At 33.0% G+C, this 13,183-nt stretch overlaps 1 protein-coding gene and 1 non-coding gene across 2 annotated transcripts; both read left to right on the top strand.

Annotated features, from left to right (window-relative positions):
- The first annotated feature begins 682 nt into the window (after positions 1 to 682).
- LOC117125204 lies at positions 683 to 801 on the top strand. Its single transcript, XR_004448068.1, has one exon. It is a non-coding gene; the product is annotated as a 5S ribosomal RNA (ribosomal RNA).
- Positions 802 to 3,804: 3,003 nt separating this feature from the next.
- On the top strand, positions 3,805 to 8,472 carry LOC117125192. The gene is made up of 5 exons (XM_033271616.1): positions 3,805 to 3,915; positions 5,549 to 6,079; positions 7,092 to 7,196; positions 7,430 to 7,531; positions 8,330 to 8,472. The coding sequence occupies exons 1-5, from the start codon at positions 3,882 to 3,884 to the stop codon at positions 8,383 to 8,385; spliced, it is 828 nt and encodes a 275-aa protein (XP_033127507.1). The 5' UTR covers positions 3,805 to 3,881; the 3' UTR covers positions 8,386 to 8,472.
- Positions 8,473 to 13,183: the final 4,711 nt, after the last annotated feature.

Here is a 13,183-nt window from a genome sequence, read left to right as displayed (position 1 = left end):
TGATTTATCAAAAGCGTTCGATACTATTAACCATTCAATCCTACTCTCTAAACTGTATCACTATGGTATCCGTGGAGTTCCTCACGACCTTTTTAGGAGTTATTTGACTAACCGCTACCAATGCACAACGTATGGTGGCTCACAATCTGATTACTTGCCTATTAGTTGCGGTGTCCCTCAGGGCTCTCTCTTGGGCCCCCTTTTGTTTCTCTTATATATAAATGATATTTATAATTCTTCAGCATTATTATCCTTCTTTTTATATGCGGATGATACGACTATATTTTGTAGAAATAAAAATTTAGAATCATTATTTCGTATAGTGAATGCAAGCTTGGGAGAATTATCCGAATGGTTTCTGGCAAATTGCCTCACTATAAATTTAAAGAAGTGCAACTTTGTATTGTTTAGGAGTACCCAAAAGCCAATTGAACTAGGTCAGCTGCAGATCAAACTCAATGATTATGTTTTTCCTTTGGTTGATCACTCTAAATTCCTTGGAGTATCCATTGATAGTCGTCTATCATGCCAAACAGAGGTTCACCAATTTAAGACAGAAGACGATGACGGATTTTTTTCCCGTATGATGTGTACTGTACAGACTGTCTCTTATACACATCTAGATGTGTAATATCATTCAATGAACTCGATGATCGAAGTGTTGCACTGTTGGTGCATCCTTGTTTACGGCCATACTACCTTGAAAACACCGGTTCTCGTCCGATCACCGAAGTTAAGCAACGTCGGGCCTGGTTAGGACTTGGATGGGAGACCGCTTGGGAATACCGGGTGCTGTAGACTTAATTCATTTTTTTTTTCTAGAAATTGATTTTACCAATAGTAGCGCATCGATAGCTCAATATTTTCCTAATGCAGGCGTCACTTTGAAGCCTGGACCCACCCTCTTCAGAGGTCGCTAACTATCAACGTCGAAGCCTAAGGTCAATAGATTTGCTGTTGTAGTGAAGTCCTAACGTTCTTTTCTTAATCTTGATTGAGTGAAGCTTTACCTATAAATTTGATGAAAGGTATGAAGCTTTGACGAATAATATGTTATTTAATAATAATAATAATTGTCAATTTATATAGCGCATAATGTAAAATCTGTCTCTTATACACATCTAGATGTGTATAAGAGATCCATCACAAGCTCTGCTTTTCGGAATTGTGCCCCCTTCAATACTTATGTTATTTATTTGTTACATTTCAATGAATATTGTAATTTACGTTTTGAAGGAAATAAATGTTAATTTTGATTGATTGATTGTTGCACAGTTTCAAAATGCGCGGACAATTTGCAAACTGTGCAAGGGTAGCTCTTGCACATTTATAATCTGAGTTACAAATAATCAAACAATGTGAGGTTAAATAAAAACGTTGGCACATGTAAGCCGGGTATCATGCATGGCTAACTTGTGTGGTTGGGTGGGAAAAGATAGCGTGCTAGTGAGGTGAAATCAAGCAAGGCATGAATCCTCAGGACGTAGGCCCATGGGCCTTGCTTAGCTTTTTCGCTTAAGAGAGTTGACATACTACTCAGTCTTTGGTCTTATCTATTTACATGACAACACTTGCACTAAAAAACTAAATATACTGTTAACTGTAAATAAGAGAATTCATTTACTGTAGGCCTACTAGCACTTTATATACCATAGTACTGTTTTAAATGGGCCTACATCAAAAATACATTTGAAAAATTTGACGTTAATAGTTACGATTGATTGGGGAAACTCATTCTCTTGATCTGCCCGAACGATGTTTATGATTGGGGGAAGATCCATAACAACGATAAAGTCTAATGTGAAGTTGGGTAAATGTACGGTTGCATGTTGCAAAGAGAATAATTTTTGTACATCAGTATACTGTATTACTATACTGTTGTTTAGATGGCATAACATAATATTGTCACACCTACTGCAAATATGGTACAAAAAGATTTGTTGGGGTTTTTTTTAATTTTTTCTAACTAAAGCCCTAATCTAAAATTTCAATTTGTTCTTATTTTGTTCTTAATTTTTAGGCAATTTCAGCCTCGGTGTTCTTACAAAATGTGTCCTTATGAAGAAAAAAAATTGTAGAGCTGTGGGCTAGTGGGCCTGGCTGTCAGCTGTTGTTTCAAAATCTTTTAAAAAAACTCACATGTGCGTAAACTGCGCAGGGTTCACATTGTGTAGTAAGGCCTAGAAATCCGTCTTCGGATTACAAAAAATAAGAACCAATTTCCCCGCAGATGTTGCCGAAAATTAGGCTTTTACCTACTGTACCTAATTTTTTTTTAAGCAATTGTGGTAAAATGTTACATTTCATTTTTTTTAAGGGATGTTACATTTCAATTTATTTATTGTTGACATTAGCTTATTACTGCATTTTTAGATTTTGATCCCACTGAGTTTTTTTTTTTTATTGGGGGGAGGGAGATAGTGATGTTTGAAGTCATCAGAAAATCAGCAATGATAAAAGAAAGGGCATGTGTGTGGTATGCTATCTGTAGCTTCAATGGAAAAGATAGCAATTATTAAAGTGTTCACTGACCCCTTCCAAAACTAGACTTACCGAGTTGGCGAACATTTTCTTTGCTAACAACCTTCTTTAGGAAAGAGAATTCAGGGTAGGTGGTATGCAAATGAATTATATATTCATAGTGTTAATCTATTTCATGGAACATGGTGGGGAAATTGTGGTAAAAGGCTCTGTATTTCACTCCCAAAGGAAGAGGGAATAGCCGCATTCAGTCAACCTTGTTGTCGGCAAAGGCCAAGTCGCTGATGCGCACTGCTCGCGTAAATCTGTGTATCTACATAAACATCTAGGCTAGGCTCACGTATGCTTCGCAAAGCAAAGATACTAGAAACACAAGATAGAATTCTCCACACGAAAAAAGTGTTCCACCGAAATGCTTGGTGGGAATACAAACAATGGGACGCCCCTTACTGCTAAATCTAAAAAAACTTCAACCAAACTTTCGTTGCCAAGTCGTTGCGTACTGTATTTTATTGTCAATTCTCAATTAAAAAATTGTACAAAATTGTACAATTAGTACAATTGTACCCAGACAGTGACAACTGTGAATAAATAATTCCTTGGTGGAGGTAGAAATTGTTGTTATTATCCAAATAAAACACACAATTAAGCCTATGGATCAGTATAGAAAACAATATACTGTAGCGCAAAATCTTATGGCCGGACGCACTCTAGTGATAAGGTTTTCCTCCATTAGTGAAAAATGAAGGGCGCCGTATGCGTCTGGAAATACTTAGCAACAGAAGGGCGCCCTGTACGTCGGGCACGAAGTATTGAAATCTTGCATGGTTAAAGAGAAGGGCGCAGCCTACGTCGGGCACGATTTCCACCTTATTTTTACTATGCGAGTGCTTTATCATGTGTTTTTAGTATCTTTGCTATAAGGAAAATGAAAATATCCAAGAAAAAGTTTTTGATCACGTGACAAAATAACGTTCGTTGATTAGTCGGTTTATCTGTCAATCAAATCTCGTTGAGATGTTAATTAGTCAGCGTAAGGTCTGGTCCAGCTACGTCACTATTCTTTATACAATACTCTTGTCGTTATTATTCACCATTTTAAAAACGATTTTAGAAGCGTTGCTCTTGCTAGTTTTCTATCACCAAGCAAATTATTGGATGATAACATGGATAGTGATGTATTTTTGTAGACTATTTTATTGCAAAAACAAAGAAGAAAATATTAAAATGTAAGTACCGTATGCCTATGTAATTTTCTTTGTAAAAAGCATGTGAAAAAATGTGAGAAAAAAAATTGGCCGTGAGTCAGGTAAAAAAAAAAACGGTAGTGTTGACATGTATGTTAATCAATGGAAAACTTGAACTTTTTTTCAATCCTCGTAGATTGATCCGTTGTAAAAATGAGTGACAGTATGGAAGGAGATGCATCAGAAGGTGAGTTAACTTTAATTATTACTGGGTATATCCAGTAAATGTTTTCAAGAAAAAAAGTTCAATAAGAAATAATTAAATTTAAAAATTATTTAAATAATCTTTCAAATATTGTTATGAAAAACATTTGATTATTATTATATTTTAATTGTTGTAATTATCAACATTTTAATCCACATACAAAGTTTCCTGAATTTCTTCAGTTAAAAATGGAAAAGGTTAATACCAATTCAGAAAGGTTGAAGTTCAGCAGGGGATATGTATATAATATATTTTATATTTTGTAGCAGAATTTTATAATATCATTTACTCAACAATGTATGTTTGTGGGTTTGATTTTTTTTTCATTTAACACAAATGAATGCTGTTAATTGTTGTTTGTTATTGTGATGAATTGAACTACACTTTACTTTAACATTTTAAAGTTTCTACTAGAAATAAAGTAAAAAATAAATGGTTATTCTATGCCTTTACCTTAGGCATAAAATGAGCCAGAAAAACAATAAGTAAAATAAACAAGTTAAAAGAACAAAATTGAGCAATAAAACCAAGGTATGTGTTGTATTTTGTAGCATAACGTTACAATAGGTTATTACTCAACAATGCATGTTTGTCAGGGTGGTAATCTATGGTTCATACGTTTGTTTTCCATTTAAAATATGTTAATTAAAATTGAAACCCACTTTTCAATAATAAATATACTTTATACTGTATATATTAATAGTTTAATATTCAAAGTGAATTGAGCAATCAAACTAAGGTATGTATTATAACTATGCAATTTTTAAATAACACAGAAGAAACATTACTACGGATAATGAGTGGGAGGCCATGAATCAACGTCTTGAGCTTTATTGTGTGTATTTTCAAGAATGACCCAATAAAGGTCAAACTTTAAATCATGGTCTCCCTCTCATTATTCGGAGTAACTTTCTTTTTATGTTATTTAAACATAATCAATACATCTGGTTTTACAATTTAAGTTATTAATAAACAGTGCATGTTTTTGGGGTAACTGGGGTCCTATGAATTTTATGTTTATTTAAAATTAACTGTTTCTTAACATTTTTTTCATTTATTATTATTATTTTATGGTAGAACAAATAATGTATATTTTCATTGTTTTTTGTTTAGGCACATGTGCCAATGATTATCAATAGTGAATATATCACTGTCCTATTCATAGATGGCAATCCATTCCACAAGACAAACATTTAACACAAGATACATAAATAAGCTAGGTTTCTTTATGAAATTTAGGGAGTGGAGATATTTTAATGTATATCATATGAAAATATCCTAGTGTTTTGACCCATGACCCTGGAATTGGAAGGCAAGTATCAAGCTACAGCTTCACTTGCATTCAGCATGTTCAGGAAAATCTTGTGCGAGTCGCAAGAATCTCATAGAAATCCAGAAGACCTTGCATGAGCAAGCAAGAATGTCACAGAAAATAACCCATCTCCCACAATTCATGATATGCATTTTACTATGTTTTATCAATTCTCGTTCAACTGGATAAAGAATGGCCTCAATCAGATTTAGAATCTGAGTACATCCCTGCCTTGAATCCGCTATAGTGAAGTATTAACATACTTAACACAATTTAGTATATTTATTACTACATTACTTCCAGAAATCTCTGAGGATGAATACCATGAGCTGTTGCAGGATATATCAGAATGGTATGATCGAAATAGCTGTATCAGTATGCTGAAAGTATTGTACAGAGATCATGTGACTGATGCTACTAAACTGCATAATGCTACTAAAATGCGCGACTTGCTGGACAACTTGCATAGTTTTGGGAATCTGAGTCCAACTGATCTTGGTATTCTGTATGACACTGTAAATGTAACAAAACAATTTGGTTTCAAACCAAAAAATAAAAAGCTGCTTCCATTATTTCAAAATGTTAGAAGTTTTGAAATATCAAAATTTACATCGCACAGGCAAAAGCTTGTAAAATTAGGAATGGCGTTGACTCGGAATGATGTAGCAACTTTTGATGGTTCATTTAACATCCCACAAAAGAAATATGAAGACAGTTGGCATTTGATAAATGATCTGGAGCACAGAACAGTAATTTGTGAAGGAAAAATGGAGCCATTTGTTGAAAAGTTGCGTAAAGTCCAACTCCATTCAGCCGTGAAAGCTCTTACTGAAGGTAAGATAAATGAGGCATGTTGTGGTGAAATGGTAAAGTTGTCGCACAGTCCAGTATTGATTAAATGAGCTATAAAATATGGGAGCTCAAAAAATTGCTAAAAAATCCAAATTTGTTTTTCACTATAGGTCAACAGTTAAATGTCTTATTAATCATGTCTCGAAGTATTAGTTCCGGAAGTGGTTAACAAATTGTTTATTTAACGTTATTTTTTATAGTTCATTCTATTAAACAATGTATGCACAAATAACTTTGAAAGGCAATTACTCAAAATCCTGTTTATCTTGACTCTAAGAGTACTGTACTTTCACTTTCCAATAACTTAGGTTTGAAATGTCCAATTTGAACGAATGACCACTCATTTTAAAGATCACATACTTAGGTATTTGAAAATACCAATAACTTGAATTTCAATTTTTGCTACAACTTAGCCATTTTGCCACAGCATGCCTCAAATAATGAACTAACCATGGTTTAATTAAATCAATCCCTGGTTAGTTAGGTGGTGTATCTCCATACTGCGGTTTGGGTGCTGGCTTGGCTTGGAACTTTCACCTTTATTTTATTATTGTTTTACATTTCCAAACAACGTATAGAGACTTTTTTGTATTTTGCTATTGTATTTTAAATGTTATAATTATCAATTAATTTTAATCCAATCCAAAAAAAGGAAAAGGTTCATACCAATTCAGAAAGGTTGAAGTTCTGTAGGGGATATGTATAAGACCATCATTATTTCCATACCAATTATAGTAATAATAATAGTAGTAATAATAATAATAATAGTGGAACACTTTAATATTTACAACCACACATTGTTATCTACTCTAACGCACAAATGGAATCACAAGTCTGGTACAAAAGTATAATGCAATAAAATATATTAACTGTATTTCTCTAATGGGTGTTTGATTGAAAATCTACATTGAATAATGAATACTGTAGGAATAATAAATAATTGTTGTTCTATGCTATGTTAAATTTGCCAAGATTTTCACAATTTTTTGAACAGATGATGAAAAAGAACCAGAAAATTTAACCAGCAAAAGACAGGTGAAACAGAAAGGACCTACTAACAAAATTAAAAGGGCAAAGACAGTGAAGCAATCAAGCCTAGGTATGTACTGGTTGAGTATTTTATATTTTTTAGCAGAACATAAAAATGTCATTTACTCAACAATGTATGTTTGTGGGTTTGATTTATTTTCATTTAACGTAAATGAATGCTGTAAATTGTTGTTTGTTATTCTGATGAATTGAACTCCACTTTACGTAAACATTTTAAAGTTTAAATAATTGTTGTTCTATGCTATGTTAAATTTGGCAAGATTTTCACAATTTCTTAAACAGATGATGAAGAACCGGAAAATTTAACCAGCAAGAGAAAGGTGAAACAGAAAGGATCTACTAACAAAATTAAGAGGGCAAAGATAATTGAGCAATCAAGCCCAGGTATGTACTGGTAGAGTATTTTATATTTTGTAGCAGAACTTTATAATGTCATTTACTCAACAATGTATGTTTGTGGGTTTGATTTGTTTTCATTTAACGTAAATGAATGCTGTAAATTGTTGTTTGTTATTCTGATGAATTGAACTCCACTTTACGTAAACATTTTAAAACATGTTAAATTTGGCAAGATTTTCACAATTTCTTAAACAGATGATGAAGAACCGGAAAATTTAACCAGCAAGAGAAAGGTGAAACAGAAAGGATCTACTAACAAAATTAAGAGGGCAAAGATAATTGAGCAATCAAGCCCAGGTATGTACTGGTAGAGTATTTTATATTTTGTAGCAGAACTTTATAATGTCATTTACTCAACAATGTATGTTTGTGGGTTTGATTTTTTTTCATTTAACATAAATGAATGCTGTAAATTGTTGTATACAGTATAAACCATTAACCATTTTGCTTACAGTAAACTACAGACTAACATAAAAAATATACAGCTTTTCTTCATACAGTGAACTTTTGGTTGTTGAATGACAATTTTTTCAACACAAAAACACAAAATAATTTCCTATGGAGATTTTATTTAAGAAAGTAAGAAACCTGCATTTTTTACATTGCTGCTTCAAAATTTACTTGCCATACCCATAGAGAGTTATGGTATTTCACGCTACAATTGTAATGACCTGGAATGACCTATGGCACAATATCCTGCCCAACACTTATCATTCAAATAATTAGCTGATAAATATTATTATTCAGTCTTAGCCTAATCTTTTAATGTAATCTTAATTGCAGGCACTGAAAATGTATCTTCAAACTCAGGAAAAACGAGTGGTGAAGGTAGTAAATGATACATTTACAGATGTTAATGTATTCTAAATATCAGGTCAAAGTTCAAATCTCAAATAAGTCAGTACTTCGACCTGATATCCAGAATGCATTAACCCATTCATCCTGACGTTTTTCGGTTTTTTTTAAAATTTTTTTAGTGACATAAAAATAATTAAATATAATTTTTTCTGTTGGAGTAATACAAATTCCTTTGATAAGAATTGAAAGATAATAAAATGTTTTTCCTAAATAAGTGGTTATATAGTGTTGTGAAATTTTTAAAATAATAAAAAAAATTAATTATTTAAATAATTTTTTAGGCCCTGTTTATTAATAATTTTGAAAAAAAAAGATTAAAAATACTAATTCAACAGTCAGAATAAATAAATGCATCTTCAAATCAGCACAAATTATTCCTTTACAAAATAAAACTAAATTTGTAATTTTTGATCAAAAACTTCGGAAGATAAAAAATAATATAAAATTTCACCTCAGGGGGGGCCTAAGCCAATTCCCCTAGGCCTACGAGCCGGTTTAGTCAACTTCACTGCACTACGCACCGTAGCCTGAAAAAGCCTAACTTACCCCGCGACGTAAAATCCATAAATCAATTATTCGTCTAGCGCCCATACAAAGACGTGGGAAAACGCACCTATAATCTTTCAAAAATCCGGTTGGTATAAAAAAAAAATTATAAAAAATATGAATAATTACGATAATATAGGCGATCAAGGTGTCATTTTCGAGCTCTTGACAAGATGGATCTCAACGTCATGATTGCGCATGTCACAGGGAAACCAAAAAGTTCGAAAGTTCAACGGTCATGTCAGGGTTTGTTTTCATTTTTGTAAACAACCAAGATGGCGCTGACGAAGTTGATAGCCACGTTTTTTTTTCAGCCAGAAAAAACATTAATTTTACGTGGAAATATGAGGATATAATAACCAAAACTGGTACAGTATGTATATTGAATATATATTTATATTATAGGAAAGTGTCAGATTTGTTACTTTTTGAAAAAAAGTGTATTTTTAGACGATTTTATTCATCAGTGTTGACGACGGCGCCTTCCCGTTCAAGGGTATCATAATACAAAAATAACGATCATATTTCATATTTTTAATTACTCTAATCATTCAAGTTAATTAAAAAAGCACCAAGAAACATTTTTTTATAAAAATTTTTGATATTTTCTCGAATATTTAATGAAAATACATGCACACATTACTGCACATACGTTTTTTTTTTTAATTATTGTTAATTAATTAATTACTTACTGACGATAATTCGAGAGCGCTTAAAGCGCTTATGGGACTGAAAGGGTTAAAATCTGTTTATTTTGAAAAATCAGTTCACACATAAAGAGTTGAAAAACAGAGTTTATACTTTCTACTCACACTGATATATGTATCTGTATACTGGTATAAATTGCATAATTAATGAGGTCAAGGTCAAGGGGTTATCAGGCCGATTAAGGTAAGAGGGTATTTTTAGAGTCAGTGGTCCAGCAACTATGTTCGAAACCCCATCATATCTACTTATTTGCTCTAACTAGATTTGAACTTGTCACTGAGGACTAGTTTGTTGATCCGCTTGTCAGGCAAAATAATCTCACAGCGCTTAAAAGTGAAACATAGAAAAATACTGTAGCCAGGATTTTCATAATATGAAGAATAATATTAGGTCATGACGCCCTCTCTCGGGTCATCAAAAATTTAAAGAAAGAAAGAAGTGGGGGAGAGGTTAGAAAAAAACATTAATTTTTACCATGATGACGTCATTAAAGTGAAAAATGTTTGTTAACATTGTTAAAGGAATTTGTCTCGGCTATAACATACTCACAGGTACTGTAGGAGACGATTGATCAAGAATAAGCGAGATACGTTCAAATAAGTATAATAATAACGTCATAAATAAATTTTGACCATGATGACGTCATCAAAATGTAAAAAGAAGTCACATACAGTATGTAAAAGAGAATTGTCTAAGATATAACATACTCAAAGTTTGGAGACGATCGATCAAGGATAAGTGAGATACGCTCAAATGCACATTTTCAAAAATGACGTCATGGATAAAATTCAGTTTCTTTGAAATCATATGCCAATATGGTGATGTCACAATGTCCGATCAGCCATTATGATCTATAAAATCATATTTACTAACTCATGTGCTTTCAGATTATGTAATCAAAATTGAGGAAGGGGGGGGGGGTCACCTTTCATCCTTAGGAGCTATAACTGATTAAAAATAGGCATGATTTTAAGCATATAATAATTTTGACGCACACATACGCGCAAGTTAATGTGCAAACAAATAATTAAGGTACAGGACATTCAACCTTGACCTGAAGTTTATGCCCACTGTGTATGATTCAGAAATGACGAATGGTTAAGATACTCTTGATCGATCATCTCCCAACTTTGAGTATGTTATAGCTGAGACAATTCTCTTTCATAATTGTGACTTCTTCGTACATTTTGATGACATCATCATGGTGAAAATGAACTTGGTTTTTCTCACCTCCCTCATCTTTTTTTTCCTCAAACCTTTGACGATTCCATAACCAATTGGCATTTTTAAATCATATTCACTGGGTATAAAATTCAGGCATAAGCATGCATCAACAGGGCTTGCCATAACTTTTTTTGGTAACTAGCCCATTTTTTGGTAACTAGCCCACTGGGCTAGTTTACTAGAGATTTTACTAGCCCACAGAATATTTTACTAGCCCACAGACAGGAAAAAATATTGTTTCAAAATATTTATTAGCGACAATTAAATTTGAAGGTTGATTTGCAATTTCTAATATTTAACAAAGAACCCAGAAATCAATCAAACCAATGCATCTGTTAAATCTTTAGGTCTCAAACACTCACTGATTTTTGGACCCCCTCATCTTTCTCCAAATCTGTAAATTTACACGACAGTATCTTTCATCAGTTTTAGCTCCTTAGCATGCATGGTGACCCCTAATTTATTACGTATTCTGAAAGTAGATGAGTTGTAGACATGATTTTAACATCTTGAGTTCCAGTGGCCTCATATTAGGACATTTGTTTGGGTCAAGGTCATCTTGTTAATAATGCTAGCTGCTGGCACTACTGTCCGATGTTCTAGAAAAGGTGCCTGCTGCCCTCTCTAGTAAAATGCTCAAAATTACTCTTTAAAAATATAAATAAATAAATTAGAGCATGTTTTATGCCATTTTAAAATTGTCCAATCCGTACTGCACGCTCTTTGCTGAGAGTCAAAGGCGGCGGATCACCTAACTCGTCCTCAGTGATGAGTTTAAATCTAGTTATATATGTAGTAGTATGACATATTCATTACATGTTTAATTTTAACTTTCTTACTTATAAGATATGGCCCTCTGAAATAGTGAAAATCTGTTTTTGCACAATGGTTTGGGGAATTTTTGCATATAACATTCTAATAAGATATGCTACCCGAATTTTAATGGTATTTCTTGAAAAAGGAACCAAATATCTGTGTAAGTAACAATTTACAACTTTTTATCTTCATTATTCCAGAATATATAGCTTCATGATACCATACAAATTTAAAGGAGCCATTCCTGTAATGAAAAAGGGGGCGTGGTACCACAATTTCAAAAGGTCATAACAAAAACCGTTTGAAAATTGAAACTGAAATTTTGGACTCTTTCTTCTGACATAACAAGGTATTTTTAGAATTTTTTAAAGGAAAATCCAAGAGGGGTCACAGACGCACTTTTAAATTTCTGGCCGATTTGAGCCATAATAACCCTATGAAAATTTGTTATTTATGCTTCACTCTCATTTCATTGTTCACTGACTGATTTTATTGAGAATTATTTACAAAACAAACTGGGTTCTACCAAAATGATCAGTGTCTCGGAACGACTTTGACTTACGAAGTTTGATCTTCAAAAAAATTGTTTCATATTAATAATGAGGAAATATACGATAAAAATACCTAACCATGATGGAATTGAGTTACATTGCTGGAATTTGTGTCATATATAGTTCTGGTACATATATTCCCATTGTGCATGTTTCAAAACCACATGGTCAACTGTCCACTGGAAAGTAACCATTTTTCTCTTTTTATGTCTGGTCTGTGTTTTAGGGGTCTACCCATACCTCATTGATTAGTTGATTGGTACTTGCTTGATTGCATACAGCACTAACTAGAGGTAATGTGTCTGCAAATTGGACATCTCAGATACATGGTACAGTATAGGTGCTATAGTCTGAAATATTGAAAAATCATTTCAGCTTGAAATGAACTAACAATTTGAGATACCTACTTTTCAGTGAATCAAGATGCAGTATTTTGCAGACTCTGAAAGACTGGCCTCAAAATACACAGAGTAGTAATTTTCAGCTTCGAACTGTTTCCAATATCAACTATTTCCAATAAAAAAAATATAGGCTAAAATGAAAACAAATATCTATGCAAAATGCAGCAGTGAAAAAAAATAATAAACTCTAGATAAAGCGAGACAGGTTTGGTGCAGCGTTTGTTCGAGAGTGGCACTAGCATTTACAGTATTTTTGTGAATTTTTAGCAAAATCTAAGAGGGTCACCTTGGGACCACTATATGATTTGGCATGAAATGACTCAATAAGAAACATGAATGATAATATATCTATATAGCTACTGTATTTCAGGTACAGATATATGCAGTGTTCCCAAGATGGAAAAACCCATTTCTGGGAGATGCATTTAATGACATTGGGGGCACTATATTTTCTATGAAGAAAAAGTGTAGGTACCAAATGAAGGGCAATGCCCACCTCAGGCCCACCATGATTGGGGCTGAGGTGATGAAAT

This window comes from Anneissia japonica, unplaced genomic scaffold (assembly GCF_011630105.1).
Source record: "Anneissia japonica isolate Jap-2015-1 unplaced genomic scaffold, ASM1163010v1 scaffold2191_len329779_cov167, whole genome shotgun sequence".
In the NCBI taxonomy this organism is placed as follows: Eukaryota; Metazoa; Echinodermata; class Crinoidea; order Comatulida; family Comatulidae; genus Anneissia; species Anneissia japonica.
Note: the sequence above shows the minus strand (reverse complement) of the source record. Positions and strands in the feature narration are given on the sequence as shown.